General features: G+C 42.6%; 1 protein-coding gene across 2 annotated transcripts in view; it reads right to left on the bottom strand.

Annotated features, from left to right (window-relative positions):
* LOC115173784 (retinoic acid receptor beta) overlaps positions 1–18,515 on the bottom strand; it is a 124,736-nt gene that overhangs the window by 71,606 nt on the left and 34,615 nt on the right. The window contains exon 1 of one of the 2 annotated variants that reach the window (XM_029732181.1): positions 15,683–16,494. The exons of the other annotated variant lie outside the window; for it this stretch is intronic. Coding sequence (XP_029588041.1) covers positions 15,683–15,839 — 157 coding nt within the window. The 5' untranslated portion in view covers positions 15,840–16,494. Of the gene's footprint in view, positions 1–15,682; positions 16,495–18,515 lie in introns of those variants that run through there. 2 annotated transcript variants of the gene reach the window in all.

The following is an 18,515-nucleotide window of genomic DNA, read 5'->3' as shown; positions in this document are numbered from 1 at the left end:
GAGCTGTGGCACAACGACCATGATAGAAATGTATTCCAGTCTTCCCAGCTGGTACAGTACTGAACACTACAGATGCTACTACATGTTGTGTAGAATACAACACATTGGAACTGATAGAATAGGCCTTCAGAGTGTTTCCAACGCCTTGGATCATTACACATGGGAAAGAGGGAGAGCAGTAGACACACTCACACACACACAAACAACACACTTCTGCCCGGCGCTGCCCATTTGAAACTCATGGTTGGTTCTGGGAGTGTGGCTACCTGCAGACAGATGGAGCACATAAAGGCAGATGCATTTCCCCCTTTGGTGGTGTGTGTGTGTGTGTGTGTGTGTGTGTGTGTGTAACTGTGTGTCTAGAGCGCTGTATAGGCCCTATCGGGCGCTGGGGAGCCTTTGCTCCATTTTCTGGCATTGGCTCTGCAGCAAACTGTCTTCACTGCATGTTAACATAGCTACACACCAGCACCATTACAGAGACTACAGACCAGCGACAGACCAGGCGAGCCAAGGGGTGGGAGCAGTGTGTGTCAGTGTGCGTATACTCTGTGTGTGTGTTTGCGTGTGATAGTGTGTCTGTGTGTATGAAAAAAATGTCTCAAAGCTTATTCTGCTGAACTCTTAACCCCCTGCTGAACCAGCCAGCAGGGTCAGACAGGAAAACACACCCAGCCTGGAGGAGGAGGAAGGGAGGGCAATCTCTGAATGGGGGGAAAGACTAATGGAAAACACAGAGGCTGAGTTAGGAAGGAGCCTTGTTATGGCTATGGCTTGCTGTGGGTGGTGGTGAAGAAGAAGATTTTTTATTTAACCTTCATTTAACTAGGCAAGTCAGTTAAGAACAAATTCTTATCTACAATGACAGCCTAGGAACAGTGGGTTAACTGCCTTGTTCAGGGGCAGAAAGACATATTTTTACCTTGTCAGCTCGGGGATTCAATCTACCAACCTTTTGGTTACTGGCCCAACGCTCTAACCACTAGGCTACCTGCCGCCTCAAGAAGAAGAAGAAGAAGAAGTAGAAGAAGAACAAGAAATAGAAGAAGTAGTAGAAGAAGTAGAAGAAGTAGAAGAAGTAGAAGTAAAAGAAGTAGAAGAAGAAGAAGAAGTAAAAGAAGTAGAAGAAGAAGAAGAAGCAGAAGAAGTAGAAGAAGAAGAAGAAGCAGAAGAAGTAGAAGAAGAAGAAGAAGCAGAAGAAGTAGAAGAAGAAGAAGAAGCAGAAGAAGTAGAAGAAGAAGAAGAAGTAAAAGAAGTAGAAGAAGAAGAAGAAGCAGAAGAAGTAGAAGAAGAAGAAGAAGCAGAAGAAGTAGAAGAAGAAGAAGAAGCAGAAGAAGTAGAAGAAGAAGAAGAAGCAGAAGAAGTAGAAGAAGAAGAACGCTTTAGAAGTGAAGAGGGTCCTATAGGTCAGTTAAAAATAATTTGTGGGCCAATCAACCATGTCTATCCTCACTGTGTCCACCTGTCCCTACCCCGTTCACCACATTGTCCCCACACTGAGGGTCAGATAGCTAGATGACCAGTGACATGAAAAGAAAACAATCTGTGACGTCCACAAACTTCACAGATGGCTAGGAGGGAGGTACCTAAGGCAAGATCTGTTCTCTCCCCCCCCCCCCCCCCACACACACACACACACACAGTACAATATCACAATGACATGGAATCAGGACATGGACTGTTTCTACCCTGTAATCATGAGACCACAGTTATGTCCAAATGACTGTTATACTGCAGCGATCCATTTACAACAACCCTACCTTCAACAAACAGAAAGAGAATAAACAGGTAGAACGAGACAGCAGGTTACTATCGCTAGTAGACACTACAGCGCCGTATTGCACGCACAGTGCAGCAACTGTCCTGCCAATACCACAGTACAGCCTTTTAGCGCCAGTTCCCTTCACAACTCCACCTCTCTGCTGGTAGTTTATCGAAGCTGGAAGTGTTTTTCTCCCCTTCTTCCTCTGGGTTATTTGCAGGAGCAGGGAGCACATAGAGCACACACACACACACACACACACACACACACACACACACACACACACACACACACACACACACACACACACACACACACACACTCACTCACACACAGACAAACAACTCACATACACCAGGCGGGAGGAGAAAGAGAGTCAATAGGAAACGGTCAAAGTTCGCCCAAAGTACACCAAATTAGAAGCAGCTTTGTGGTGGGAGGGAGAGAGGGAGCAGCACTGGCTGTAGTACACATTTAATTCCATTCTTTAAACACTAACTGGAAGAGAAGATAGAAACAATAAAAAACCAGTCATCTAACTGTATGTCTTGTCTAGAGAAAGACGAGGAAAAAGTTATACTTGTGCTGCTGGTCTGGAGTGAAATGGCCGGCAGACTGAGGTCATGGGGTGCTGAGAGGTGGGGGGGGGTGCTGAAAACTCACAGGGAAACAGTCTGTCTCGTCAGTCTTCAAGACGACACATGTCAAGTGCAAAAGTGTCTCCCAGTAGGGGGAACCAATCAAACTGCAGCTAGAAAAGCCACTGAAACGGATTTGTTAAAGGGACACAGCTTCTAAAGGGGATTATCCAGAGGTGTCAGGGTGTGGATCTGGACCTTGGTTTGAACCACTAAATGTCACTTTGAGTATGGGTCAGAGGTTCATGGTTCATACCAGTCATGTGACTGCGGCTAACCTCTAAGCCGCCCTTCCTGCCTTGACCTCTGGGCGACCCCCTGTGATCTGTTGAGGTCAAAGGTCAAATGGAGACAGAGGGCGTATAAAGAGCCAGAGCTCTCACTGCTACGCTCTACACTGGGGACCGAGCAACGCAACAGGTGTGAGACACTTCAAAGCTTAAAGTGCAACAAGAAAAAATGAGAGACGAGGGGGAAAGAGAGAGAGAGGGAGAGATAGAGGGAAAGAGAAGGTTTCAAATAGAGAGAGAGGAAGAAATGTGACAAGTTTATTTTTAATCTTTAGAAATTCTTTCCCTAAGAGCCTGACAACGTTGTTATGATTCTCCACTCCACGGCAAGCACTTTAAGAGGTCATATGATCCAGACGTCAGCTCTTAGCAGTAAAGGAGACCTGCATTAGACCTGCATTAAACATCTCTGAGCTATAGACAACCCAGCTAACCGGGAACATTCCCAGAACATTAGCTAAGATTCCCATTAAGTTCTACCTTAGGGTTTTATCTAACATTAGGATGATAACATCTCAAAAACATTCAAATACATATATATTTTTTTTAATGAAATATTATTGAAATATTCTCTGAACATTCACTAAAATGCTCCCCCCCTAAAATCTAAAGCGTCTCTCTGTAAGTAACCCAGAACATTAGCTAGGTTGTGGCAAATGTTCTCATAGCACAAAAACATCCAGTAGTGCTGATGTTTGTATAAACCATTTGCATGATATTGCAAGAATGTTACCAGAACACATTTTGTCTGTTCTTTAAAGGTTCTCAGAATGTTTCATTAGGTTGTGGGAACAGTCTCGTGGTAACATTGTGGGGACATCATAAAAGATGAACTGTCCAGTTGTGCGGATGATTATACAATGTTTCTCTTAGGGTGCAAAAAACATCCACCTGATGTTACAAGAATGTAACCAGAACACATTTTTTATGTTCTTTAAAAAGGTCCTAAATCATGTATTTACCGTAAATTCCGGACTATAAGCCGCAACTTTTTTCCCAGGCTTTGAACCTCGCGGCTTAAACAATGACGCAGCTAATATATGGATTTTTCCCGCTTTCAATTTTTTTTTCTCCAAAAAACACATTCTGTGACGTGCTCAGTTTTTTGGCGGCATGAAGCTTTCATTAGACCAATGAAATTGCCGAACGGGTTAAGGTCAAAGAACTTTTTTGTTTACTGTTTAGATTAAATCGAGCGCTCTCAAACTTCCCATCATTCTGATTACGGTAGTCATTTTGTCACCCTCATCATGGCAAAGACACAGAGAAATGCATATGATGCAGCTTTCAAGTTGAAGGCGATTGATCTGGCTGTTGGAAAAGGAAATAGAGCTGCTGCACGGGAGCTTGGTCTTAATGAGTCGATGATAAGACGTTGGAAACAGCAGCGTGAGGAATTGACTCAGTGCAAAAAGACAACTAAAGCTTACTGCTAATTATTATTTTTTTGTTACAAGCCGTGTTTCGTTAAAGCCTATTTATTTTTGTTACAAGCCGTGTTTCATTAAAGCCTATTTATTTTTGTTACAAGCCGTGTTTCGTTAAAGCCTGTGTAAAGTTCATTTGTTTCAATGTATCGGTAGGCACCTGCGGCTTATAGACATGTGCCGCTTATTTATGTTCAAAATAATATATATTTTTTAATTCAGTGGGTGCGGCTTATATTCAGGTGCGCTTAATAGTCCGGAAATTACGGTATGTTGTGGGAACATTGTGGGGATATGACAAGAGATAGATTCCCAAAACACTAAAACTTTCCAGTTGTGCTGACATTCAGATAATGTTTGTACCAGGGTGCACACTTATTTAAAGGTTCCCAGAACATGTAATTAGGTTGTGGGAACAATGTGGGTACATTACAAGAGATAGGTTCCCAAAGCACAAAATATGCTCAGATGACATTCATATAATGTTTAAGTTAGGTTGCACAGGACATTCCCTTAATGTTGTAAGAATGTTGACAGAATACTTGGTCTAAGTTCTTTATAGGTTCCCAGAAACATTTATTTAAGTTATGGGGTTTGTCTGGGATGTTGAAAGAATATTCTTGTGATGTTTACATATTGTACTTAAGAGGTTGCACAGAACAATGTTACACAATGTTCCACACTTTCCAAATAAGTCAGTTCTTATGACGTTCATAGAATATTTGTTCTAGGTTTAACATAATATTCCATTGACTTTCAGACAATATACATGTTTACCTTGTCTTTGAGGTCCTCAGAACATTTCAAGAACATTTAGAAAATGTTATATTCAAGTTTTACCTAATATTACCACATTCTCAACATGCAAATGTCTAGTTCCTTAAAGCATAAGAAAGCAGATTGGAATACATCCCCATTATGTTTCTCTCCAGATTTAATGGCAATTCGCATTTGTGGATTTTGCCCACTACAAGGTGATATAGACATACACGGGCTTTAAAAAGGAAGCATGATGGAATTCCTGATTGACCATACCGCCATGGCTATTTACTGAAAAAATATGTGTGACCCATTTCAGGAAGCTAGTCGTATGTCACATGTCACTACTTCACAGGAGAGGCATTTGAACAACTTTTTTTTAACCAAAAGGCGTTTTTTTAAAGAAATGCCTTCTGGAACATTAATAACAAACTTGTATTCCAATTTTTTACATTTCAAACCTAGTTGGTTTAGCCATGGAAAAAGTCAGGAACCTGCCGGCTAGCAATGATTGGCTGAGATAAATGATGGGCTGGACATGCAGGGAGATGAGTTTGGATTGGTCTGCCAAGTAGCACGCTCCTGTCTATAACGTGAGCTGCTCAGTATGTGTTGATAGCCCTTTTACCACGGCATTTTTTAAAAATATAACGTTAGCCATCGAGAACTACAAATGTTTTGCTACATTTCTCAACAACATTGAATTTAGTAGGCGCTATCGACAAATCAGTTGCAAAAAGTTCTGATGGGCTACTTTCTGCCACAGTCAGTGTGAACCAGAGTGACTTGACACAACACTGGCCAAATAAGATGTAAATACAAACAAAACTGAGTTAAATGGTTCCAGTCTGCTGTAAACCGTTCATACATGTATACGGGTAAGAGTCTAGCTACATTTTCAGACACTATAAGTTTCTAATTTAAAGCATACTGTTTGCTAGCTAGCGAATGTTAGCTTGCTGGCTCACTAGCTAACGTTACGTGTATGATCTGTGTAGTAAGTGTAGTAATATTATTTGAATCAGAAATCTATTTGCATTACTAGTTATGGTCTGATGTTAGCTAGCTAACATTGAACCTAGGTGGTTAGCTTTAGCTACCTGCAGATTCATACTATAGCTATGAATCTGAACAAGGCAGTTAACCCACTGTTCCCCGGTAGGCCGTCATTGTAAATAAGAATTTGTTCTTAACTGACATGCCTAGTTAAAAAAAGGTTAAATAACATATATATATTTTTAAATATGACAATGTTTGTATTGGTAGTACTATGAGTTGGGATTATTCCAGTTCATTGATTAGCTAGCTAGCTACATGTCTAAACAAAAGACTCCACCTCGCCAAATGATTACATGACCCATCAAGTTAGACAGGTGTGTTTGGGGTGATTACAGCCATCTATTGTAAACTCAGCAAAAAAATAAACGTCCTCTCACTGTCAACTGCGTTTATTTTCAGCAAACTTAACATGTGTAAATACTGGTATGAACATAACAAGATTCAACAACTGAAACATAAACTGAACAAGTTCCACATACATGTGACTAACAGAAATGGAATAATGTGTCCCTGAACAAAGGGGGGGTCAAAATCAAAAGTAACAGTCAGTATCTGGTGTGGCCACCAGCTGCATTAAGTACTGAAGTGTATCTCCTCCTTATGGACTGCAACAGATTTGCCAGTTCTTGCTGTGAGATGTTACCACACTCTTCCACCAAGGCACCTACAAGTTCCTGGACATTTCTGGGGGGGAATGGCCCTAGCCCTCACCCTGGCCCTCCCAGACGTGCTCAATGGGATTGAGATCTGGGCTCTTCACTGGCCATGGCAGAACACTGACATTCCTGTCTTGCAGGAAATCACGCACAGAACGAGCAGTATGGCTGGTGGCATTGTCATGCTGGAGGGTCATGTCAGGATGAGCCTGCAGGAAGGGTACCACATGAGGGAGAATTGAGATTGCCTGCAATGACAACAAGCTCAGTCTGATGATGCTGTGACACACCGCCCCAGACCATGACAGACCCTCCACCTCCAAATCGATCCCGCTCCAGAGTACAGGCCTCGGTTTAACGCTCATTCCTTTGACGATAAACACGAATCCGACCATCACCCCTGGTGAGACAAAACCGCGACTCGTCAGTGAAGAGCACTTTTTGCCAGTCCTGTCTGGTCCAGCGACGGTGGGTTTGTGCCCATAGGCGGCATGGTTGCCGGTGATGTCTGGTGAGGACCTGCCTTACAACAGGCCTACAAGCCCTCAGTCCAGCCTCTCTCAGCCTATTGCGGACAGTCTGAGCACTGATGGAGGGATTGTGCGTTCCTGGTGTAACTCGGGCAGTCATTGTTGCCATCCTGTACCTGTCCCGCAGGTGTGATGTTCGGATGTACTGATCCTGTGCAGGTGTTGTTACACGTGGTCTGCCACTGTGAGGACGATCAGCTGTCCATCCTGTCTCCCTGTTGCGCTGTCTTAGGCGTCTCACAGTACGAACATGGCAATTTATGTCCTGGCCACATCTGCAGTCCTCATGCCTCCTTGCAGCATGCCTAAGGCACGTTCACGCAGATGAGCAGGGACTCTTGGCAACTTTCTTTTGGTGTTTTTCAGAGTCAGTAGAAAGGCCTCTTTAGTGTCCTATGTTTTCATAACTGTGACCTTAATTGCCAACCATCTGTAAGCTGTTAGTGTCTTAATGACCGTTCCACAGGTGCATGTTCATTAATTGTTTATGGTTCATTGAACAAGCATGGGAAACAGTGTTTAAACCCTTTACAACGAAGATCTGTGAAGTTATTTAGATTTTTACGAATTATCTTTGAAAGACAGGGTCCTGAAAAAGGGCTGTTTCTTTTTTTGATGAGTTTATTTCATCAACATGTGTACATGTCTAGACAATAGTGACCCATCCACTTCACTAGATGTGGCTGGGGGTGGTTATAGCATTTCTTTCACATGACCCATCAAGTTAGACCAGTGTGTCTAGATAAGCGTCATCTAATAATTATAAAATATTTATAAAATATTTGTATCTGGACACTTTCTGTTTTTGATATTGCTACTATGCAAGTAACCACTTCACTATACCATTTACACCTTCTGTATCCTGTGCATTTGACAAATAAACTTTTATTTCATATAGTGTGTGTTTACCACAGACGGTAATGTGAAGAACAACATGACCTGCACCAAAGTCAGATTAGGATATAGGCCAAGGAATAGATAAAGTATATTTTTACCTGGAGTTTTCCCTTATTGTATGCTACTACTTTTACCACTTTTAGTCTTGAAATATTTGGTTGTTTACTATTTTCTAGCCCTCAGTCTACTTTTATCCAATGTAAAAAACACAATTTCAAATGTTGCTACATAGGACTGAATCCAGGTGGTGGGTCACAAGAGAGAGCTTTCTTGGTGGAGTAAAGGATAAAAGGCCTGGCTTAGGAACTGATGCATTTTTGACCGCTCAACACCAGTTGAATATGTCCAGTGTCAGTAAACGTTGGCAAAAATGTGTAATAAATTGTTGCCAGCAGCAATACAGTCACCAACGCTCTGGATAACATAACAGTCTAACCAGCTCTGCTAGGGCGAGTAAAATGGTCAGAGTGAGCTGTTCTCTCATTTGTGTCTGGAAGTAGCTAGCAAGCTAGCCAATGTTAGCCAGCTAGTTTGGGTGCTTGACTGATGTTGTTAGGTCAGAACGCTCGGATCAACCCTACTTCTCGGCGAAATAGTCCAGTGTGCGCTCTGAAAGCTCAGAGAGGGAAACACTCTGAATTTACGAACAGACTATCTGACAACGATCTGAGTTTATGAATGCCCAGAGCACACTCTGGCAATCCAGATGAAATTTAGGAACACACCCGTAGTATAAACCAGCCTTTAGTCTTGAAATCTTTGGTTGTTTAGTAAATGGCGGGGCGGCAGCGTAGCCTAGTGGTTAGAGCGTTGGACGAGTAACCGAAAGGTTGCAAGATCAAATCCCCAAGCTGACAAGGTACAAAACAAGGCAGTTAACCCACCGTTCCTAGGCTGTCATTGAAAATAAGAATTTGTTCTTAACTGACTTGCCTAGTTAAACAAAGGTAAAATAAAATAAAATAAAGCATGGCCTCACATGTGAATCCTTAAAGAGATGGGTGAGGTTAAAGCTTAAGAGGGTGTGGATGATGCTGAATGGGTGTAGACCAAGAAAAGCTCTCCTGTTGTTCCCAAATATTCAAGGGCCATTTTCTCAAAAGTGAGGTTACAAGTTGATGAACTTTCAAAGCTGAAATCCTTTCCCATTGTTACTCAACGGTAGTGTATGATTTACCATTTTCTAGCTCTGAGTCTATACTTTGATCCAATGTATAAAAAAAAACACAACTTAAAATGTTGCTGCATAAAACCAAATTGAGCCGGTCGGTCGCAAATGTCAAAATACATTTATTGCTAATTGTTCATTTTTAGCAGCCATATAAAAGTGAGTCACCATACATCATGTCAGAGTGACATCTGACAAATGTAAGAGTGAAATAAAATAAAAGCAGCCTTCCAGCCTTCTCTCAACCCTCTTCAAGAACAATGGGAGTTTCTTCCTCGGGAGAGTAAGTGCACTGCATCCAAGATGTCCGACCATTTTTCAAAGTAATCTACGATTCATGGACCGTCTACGGTATATCTGGGTTCCATCAGGTTTACATGACCCAGCTTCACATGCGCACTAGCACTGAGTGCGCACCGGGAGCAGCGCGAGCAGCGACAATGTCATCATGTCATCATGGCAGAGATTGGATGAATATAAAATGCTAATATCTCATTTTAAAAAATCGTCCTCAGCGACAACTATATGAATAATTAAATGGGTGTTTTGTGCACAAAGGTGACAACTAAAGTGACCTATTAGAAATGTTCAAATTTGACTTCTCTACGGGGATGTCTATGGAAACTGTCTTTCTGGGCCGGATGTTAGTTAAACTGCAGTACCGAAGCAAGACTGTAGGATCAGTCGAAACCGTGCTACCAAACCGGAACCCTGGCCCCTTGGGTGGCATAGCCTGGCCCCAGATCTGTTTGTGCTGTATAGCCAATTCCTATGGTCATTGTCAGTGCCAAACAGTGAGAATGGCCTGACAGATCTGGTACCAGCAGGCAGTGGTGTGATGTGGTGTTCCAGCACTGCAGCCCCTGTCCCCGTCGCTGGCGCGCTGAACGTGGTGCTGACTGTTGTCCCTCCTGTCTCAAAGCGGGGGTCCAGTAAAACTCCCTACTCATCTCCATTAAACACAACCCAGCATCCGACAGCTTCCCTTTCGTTTCATAGTTGTTACCCTCCATTTGATCCCCCCATCCATACCCCTCAAACCTCGTTTCACATGCCCGCTGAATCAGCTTGGTGTGAAAGCTGTACCATGGTCTTTCATGTCCCTATCTGAATCACATTAAGAGAAAAACAGGAACAGGGCCTAATGAATACATATGACAGGCTGTAGTTGTATATTATATCACAATGTTATCTGAAGCATGGTCTGACTGTCTGCTCACTGTTTACAACAAAGGGAGAACATGGCATTGGACAGATGTGTATTTGTTGTTGTTCAGCTACAAGGATGAAACTGCAGAAAAAACATGAGACTGTTGTTACATGTGTATGGAAGCACACGTGTACACACACACACACACACACACACACACACACACACACACACACACACACACTTAAGTAGGCAGGCACACACACAAACACGTGAGTGCGCACACACATACACACACAAACACGCAAACACACCCACAAACACAAAGACACAAAGACACACACACAATCTTTAGGAACTATTATGCCTGCCCAAGTCATATACAATCCATGCAATACAAATCAGCAATTCATTGTATAACCTACTTCACTAGAAGAATAAGAGGACAATAGGATGGGAGTCAACTAACCTCCTTAGCAATATCTGAACAAGTTTTATTACCATCAATATTGTGCTTTACTAATTTGACAATGGCTAGCCCTTAGACCCTTTAAGTGAACACGTGAATCGTTTCAATGTTTCATCGGCATTCAAGTCCCGAAAGGCCTTGGGATTACAGCTTCCAAAGCCACAGCAATATCGATTACAGAAAAAGTAAACAGTCATATTGTACTGTCGTGAACTGTTAGAATTCTATGACTACTATTCCTTTCAAAGGACTGAATACGTACAATATTCTCAACTTTCTCAAAGATTATTCTCATATTGTAATTTTCAGTTAATAGAAAAAGTATTTGCATTTTCCAATAACCTTAAAATCTATAGGCCTATACATAATACAGTAGTACCTATGGTAACGAATAGCTGTACATTACTGTCCTGGATGTCTATTATATGATGTAAAACCAACAAATAAAAATAACAATGTCCTTAATATAAAACTAAGCTATACATTTTGAAAAGATTTCTATGTGTGTCTATGTTTTTAGAGCATGTATTGCACATAATATCATTTCTGTATTCATCATCTCATGTTCAACACAATGCCACTGATTCCTCTACGTTAACACACACACACACACACAAACACACACAAATACACATGCACACCAACCCCTTCTCATTGTATCCTTCGCACAACAAAAATGTGCTTGTGCGTGCCTGCACAAGTGTGTGTGTGTGTGTGTGTGTATGGAGCGCAGCTCATAGTGAATAGATTTAATTGAAATCCTTGTGGGTTCCATTGTACTGAATAAATTAATTAATAAAAAACAAAGTTTCAAGGACCTCTTTGGGAAGCTCTTCAAATCAAAGTCCAATTTTAACTGATCCTTACATGAGACAGGTCAAAGTGTTGCAAGACGAGTCCAATGCCACAAGGCTAATGTGCAGTCTATGCATATGAAATAGTGGGGGAGATAAAGAAAACCACAATCGGTTCTATCTTGTTTCGCTCCATTGCCTTGGTGATGAATTCAAGCGAGTCTGTTATCAGGGTAATTTGCAACACACACACACACCCTCTGTGCATGAATGGCAAATGGTGTTCTAATTGCATTGAAATGCTAATCAAATGCACCTTGTGTGTGGTGATTAATGAACATGATGAGTTACTTATACTTTAATGTTCAAGATGATTTAATTACGTAGCACACACACCCGCGTACACACACACTCACTTATGACCTTTTCTATTAGTGATCACACCACAGATAAGTATTATCAATGACAAATGGTACACTGCCCTGGCTACTACACCTGGAGAATATTATAAATCCATGGAATACAGTTATTGCATTCTCTGTTTTCTCTCATGTAAGGTGTTCAGACAAACACACACACAAAGGCAAACACACACACACACAAACCTTTCCTACGATATATGCAGTCCGAACATATAACAGTTCAGCTAAATCATCAATTGAGAGGATCAAAATGAGGTTGAAACTGATTTATGAGGATTTAACAACAATGTCATGAAAGCAAAGCCATACCTACGGTTTTCACTGCAGACAAATTGCATTAGATGGTGCAAATGTAGAACTGAAATTTGCATCTACAAACCATTTAAAATGAAGAAAAAAACCTGTAAATTATGGTTATTATTTTAAATATGATATATTGATTTATTATCATTTCATTCATTATGTATTATTACAGTGATTATTGTTTTATAAATAGGAATATATTTTATGTGGGATTAAATATGCTTTGCCAGATAAACAAATTAGCAATATTTGATATGGCATAAAAAGACAAAATACAAACACATCTAATTAAACAAATAAAGAGAGGCTATTGATATTCTTGTATAGGAGATGAATTGCTTAGTAAAAACAATGGAGAGAATAGCCTACTGTAGGAGCGCAGTGAAGTGTGGTGAGTAGCAGTAGCCACCTTGTCCACTTTTGCTGCTACTGATAAGGGCCACTTCGCTGTGATTTGTGCCTCTAGCCAACGCGTCCTGGGAAGTGTTGTGAAGTGACAGACAGCATGGCAGCTTAACATTATCTGCTCTCTGGTCGTTAAACTATCAAAATAAATCAAGTGTAGGGGCCGGGCCAGGGGGAGAGTATAAACAAACACTTGACTTGCCGGAGATCGTGCTTTTTGGAGGTGGCTCAGGCAAACGCACACAGATTAGCTAAGTATTCCATAACCTAAGGTTATTATCTAGCTGCAAACCACTGACTTGAATGCGTGATAGGATAGACAGGCTAGCCTACTTCTGTGAGTCAGTCTGTAAAGAAAATGCTTTTTTAGCAATGTTCTGTATATGAAGTGTATAAAGAGAGTGTGTGCTGTGTGCCATCATTCTTGTCAGAAAAAAAGGGTCTCTCATAGACCGTATAAAACAGGTCTGTCTATAGCCTTGGAACAAGCCGTTCAGAATGCACAGGTTGACATTTTACAATTGTAGCCGGCTAACCTTTTTGAAAAGGACATTTATCTAATTCAGTGTCAGAGAGAGATAAACAGAGAGAGTTAATTTTTGATTGTTTATTTCACTTTTGTTTATTATCTATTTCACATGCTTTGGCAATGTTAACATATGTTTCCCATGCCAATAGAGCCCTTTGAATTGAGAGAGAGAAACCATTTCAGAGACACATATTTATCTCAGATTACACAGACCCACAATGAATTTGAAAACAAATCCAATCATTTTTTGTATTATTTTTTATTGAATATTTGAAACATACAATGTACTTGCAGTGAAGCCGCTCAATAACTACATCATCCAGTCATCCAGCAGATTCCCATTCAGAGCGACACACAGAAGCAACCAGGGTCAATGCCCTGCTCAAGGGCACGTCGACAGATCTCCCACCAGGCCAAAAAACGTGAACCCGAACCCTCCAAGATCCCCGCACAGTTCCCCAATAGCTGTGCCTCAACCATTCGAGACCCCTCCTACAGTCCCCCCCAGAAGAAAAAACATCTATAAAAATACAATTAATTCCATTCCCCACCCCCAATGCACCAACAACCAAGACAAAAAAAAGGGGAAAAAACAAAGGACATCAAGGGTAACTAAAATCAGAACAGTAATGCCAACTGTATATGTTTGTGTGTCTGGCACTATTACATATATGTGTGTGTTCTTGTATGCATTTATTTGAATGAGAGTGTGTGTATATGCATGTGTACAAACACCTGCACGGCATCAGCCTCAGGCAAACCGGCATTAGCTGTAAAAACACTGCCCAACAAATCCAATCGTGATAAACTCCCATATCTATTAGATGAAATACCACAGTGTGCCATCACAGCTGCAAGATTTGCCCCCTGTCATCTCTCTCATGCTGGGAGGGAGGTGTCAAGGCAGAGGGATGGAGGTGTCAAGGCAGAGGGTGAGAGGGAGGTGTCGAGGCAGAGGGAGGGAGGTGTCAAGGCAGAGGGAGGGAGGTGTCAAGGCAGAGGGAGGGAGGTGTCAAGGCAAAGGAAGGGAGGAGTCAAGGTAGAGGGAGGGAGGTGTCAAGGCAGGGGGAGGTGTCAAGGCAGAGGGAAGGAGGTGTCAAGGCAGAGGGAGGTGTCAAGGCAGAGGGAGGGAGGTGTCGAAGCAGAGGGAGGGAGGTGTCAAGGCAGAGGGTGAGAGGGAGGTGTCGAGGCAGAGGGAGGGAGGTGTCGAAGCAGAGGGAGGGAGGTGTCGAGGCAGAGGGAGATGTCAAGGCAGAGGGAGGGAGGTGTCGAGGCAGAGGGAGGGAGGTGTCAAGGCAGAGGGAGGGAGGAAGGTGTCGAGGCAGAGGGAGGGAGGTGTCAAGGCAGAGGGAGAGAGGGAGGTGTCGAAGCAGAGGGAGGGAGGTGTCAAGGCAGAGGGTGAGAGGGAGGTGTCGAAGAAGAGGGTGAGAGGGAGGTGTCGAAGCAGAGGGAGGGAGGTGTCAAGGCAGAGGGTGAGAGGGAGGTGTCGAAGCAGAGGGAGGGAGGTGTCAAGGCAGAGGGTGAGAGGGAGGTGTCGAAGCAGAGGGAGGGAGGTGTAAAGGCAGAGGGTGAGAGGGAGGTGTCGAAGCAGAGGGAGGGAGGTGTCAAGGCACAGCCTGCCCATGTTTACTCTGTACATTCCTCAACCCCGTGTAGGGACCTGGGGATCACATACGGTCTGCGTCCCAAATGGCACCCTATTCCCCATAGGGCTCTGGTCAAAAGAAATACACAATGTAGGGAATAGGGTGGCATTTGAGACATCACACCTGAACATACATCAGCCTGCTGTAGGGAGCTGTTTCCACATCCAGAATTTATTAACCAAGTGTGTACAGATGAAAGATGACATGGCTAGGACTAGGAGGAACACTTCAAGCATAGGGCCATGTCACAGTGACAGTACAAAAAAATAGTTGTTACAAATGAACTCAATGGCTGCTCTACAAGTCATTTGAGAACATTTCTGTAAAAAAAATGATGGCCTATAAAGTATCTATTCTATTGTTTAATTCTTGAAGAAGTTATCTAACTAGTCACTTAACACTCAGAGACAGGTACACCCTACAACACTCTTTATGGCACATTAGGGTGTAGGAGGCAATGATGGGGGTGTGGGAGTCACAAGTGAAGTGTGTGTGTGTGCGTGTGTGTGTGTGTGTGTGTGTGTGTGTGTGTTGGGCATATTTCATGTGTGGTCATTAAGCATATTAGACAAGAGGAAATGAGAAGACAGGAAACACTGTGAGGAAGGGTGCATGGACACAATATAAAGAGATGATCAAAGAGATAGCGGGATTAAGTGGACAAGCCAGGCACATCATGGCTATTATAATTTGATTATGTCATTGTTATGATAGGCTACAGTTATTAGGCTACTAGGCTGTAGACACATGAAATGAAAGGGAACAAAAGTGAACCTACACTGTGCGCTCCGGCGGTGTTGCCAGTCTCTCTGAGCGAGCCCGCTGAAGCACGCTTTCAGTGCCTTCTCTTGCAGCATGCACGAAGAGGGACGCGAAGTGTAGAAATCCAACATTTGTCCCGGGCTCACCGCTAGCACATCCATACAGTCAAACATGATGTCCCTTAGTCGCAACAGTCACCCTGTTATTGTGTGCCTTTAAAGGGTCCTTGAGGTTTGGATAAGAATCGCAAACATAAGTGCACACAACTCCATCAAATTCTGACCCTTTTTTGGCACGTAAATTCTTGGTCTTCTTCCTAGACTAAAACAATCAAGAACTATGACAGACAACACCGCTAAAAGCTTGTAATTGACCCAAATTATGATTTGCCATTTCCTCCGGAGTCCGGTTGTTGCAATGAAAAGATGTCAGTCAGCTCCGTAACGTCCCAACGTGTTTATCGTATAAATGTTTTGCACCGTCCCGTCCCGTGCCATTAACAACACGGTCCTCGCTCGAGCTCGCCGTATTGAAAATATTTATCTTATAAATATCACAGATCGCGTTTTAAAACCACGTCTCCCCGTTCGGATAACGAATGGGTTATCCTGCCTCCATGCAGCTCATTTCCTACTAGTTTGGACACAGAGAATGAAAGATTGAATTGCCTAATATATGCGAGTGAACCTTCTATGAACCCATCCGAGGCAGCTAACCTTCAAATGACCCAACCAGTTTGACATCACCAAGTCCCAGGATTCTCACACACCGTGCAGCGCGAGCCTCACAACCAGCAGCAGCGCAGCAGCGCGAGCCAGGCACAAAGATAAAAGGCGGGCAGCTCGAGCTCACAGCGCGTAACGTTCTTTTCCCTCGAAAGAACGCTATACACTATATTTTCTTGCGATAAAAACACATTTCTAGATTCATGAAAAGTTTCATTTAATTTATGAATCTCAAATGAAGCGTCCAAGTAGCTCACTTCGATTTGTTCACGATCTAGCCTACCACCTAGGCTTTTACAGTGTATCAGAGCAAAATGAAGTCTACAAATGTTTCAAAGACAATACATTTTATGTTTCAATAAAAACGAAACTAAGCAAACTGATAAAGAAAAATATTTTTTAAAAACACAAATTGTGTTTAATTCTACTGCAATCAACTATGGGTAATTGCAACATTGTAACAATGTTTGTAATACACTGAAATCGAAAAGTTATTCAAAGACATCTTGCATTAACTCAAGTCAAGTGTCATGTACGTTTGGTCCGTGCCTACTTCAGAAAGGACATGAAACACGAAACGAAAGGAAAGGGGGATACCTGGTGAAGAAGTATGTGATTATAGAAATTCCATATATTTTATTTGTATTTATTTTATTTCACCTTTATTTAACCAGGTAGGCTAGTTGAGAACAAGTTGTCATTTACAACTGCGACCTGGCCAAGATAAAGCAAAGCAGTGTGACACAGACAACAACACATGGAGTAAACAATAAACACGCCAATAACACAATAAACAAGTCAATGACACAGTAGAAAAAAAGAAAGTCTATATACAGTGTGTGCAAAAGGCATGAGGTGGTAGGCAAGAAATAGGCCATTGGAGCGAATAATTACAATTTAGCAGATTAACACTGGAGTGATAAATGAGCATATGATGATGTGCAAGTAGAAATACTGGTGTGCAAAAGAGCAGAAAAGTAAATAAAATAAAAACAGTATGGGGATGAGGTAGGTAGATTGGGTGGGCAATTTACAGATGGACTATGTACAGCTGCAGCGATCGGTTAGCAGCTCAGGTAGATGATGTTTAAAGTTGGCGGGGGAAATAAAAGTCTCCAACTTCAGCGATTTTTGCAATTCGTTCCAGTCACTGGCAGCAGAGAACTGTACGGAATGAGGTTTTGGCTTTGGGGATGATCAGTGAGATATACCTGCTGGAACGTGTGCTACGGGTGGGTGTTGTTATCGTGACCAGTGAACTGAGATAAGGCGGAGCTTTACCTAGCATAGACTTATAGATGACCTGGAGCCAGTGGGTCTTGCGACGAATATGTAGCGAGGGCCAGCCGACTAGAGCATACAGGTCGCAGTGGTGGGTGGTATAAGGTGATTTGGTAACAAAACGGATGGCACTGTGATAGACTACATCCAGTTTGCTGAGTAGAGTAATAGAAGCTATTTTGTAGATGACATCGCCAAAGTCGAGGATCGGTAGGATAGTCAGTTTTACTAGGGTAAGTTTGGCGGCATGAGTGAAGGAGGCTTTGTTGCGAAATAGAAAGCCAATTCTAGATTTGATTTTGGATTGGAGATGTTTAATATGAGTCTGGAAGGAGAGTTTACAGTCTAACCAGACACCTAGGTATTTATAGTTGTCCACATATTCTAGGTCGGAACCGTCCAGGGTGGTGATGCTAGTCGGGCGGGCAGGTGTGGGCAGCGAACGGTTGAAAAGCATGCATTTGGTTTTACTAGCGTTTAAGAGCAGTTGGAGGCCACGGAAGGAGTGTTGTATGGCATTGAAGCTCGTTTGGAGGTTTGTTAACACAGTGTCCAAGGAAGGGCCAGAAGTATACAGAATGGTGTCGTCTGCGTAGAGGTGGATCCGCAGCAAAAGCAACATCATTGATATATACAGAGAAAAGAGTCTGCCTGAGAATTGAACCCTGGGGTACCCCCATAGAGACTGCCAGAGGTCCGGACAACATGCCCTCCGATTTGACACACTGAACTCTGTCTGCAAAGTAGTTGGTGAACCAGGCGAGGCAGTCATTCAAAAAACCAAGGCTATTGAGTCTGCTGATAATAATACGGTGATTGACAGAGTCGAAAGCCTTGGCCAGG

The sequence above is a fragment of the Salmo trutta genome, chromosome 34, assembly GCF_901001165.1.
Source record: "Salmo trutta chromosome 34, fSalTru1.1, whole genome shotgun sequence".
NCBI lineage: Eukaryota > Metazoa > Chordata > Actinopteri > Salmoniformes > Salmonidae > Salmo > Salmo trutta.
Note: the sequence above shows the minus strand (reverse complement) of the source record. Positions and strands in the feature narration are given on the sequence as shown.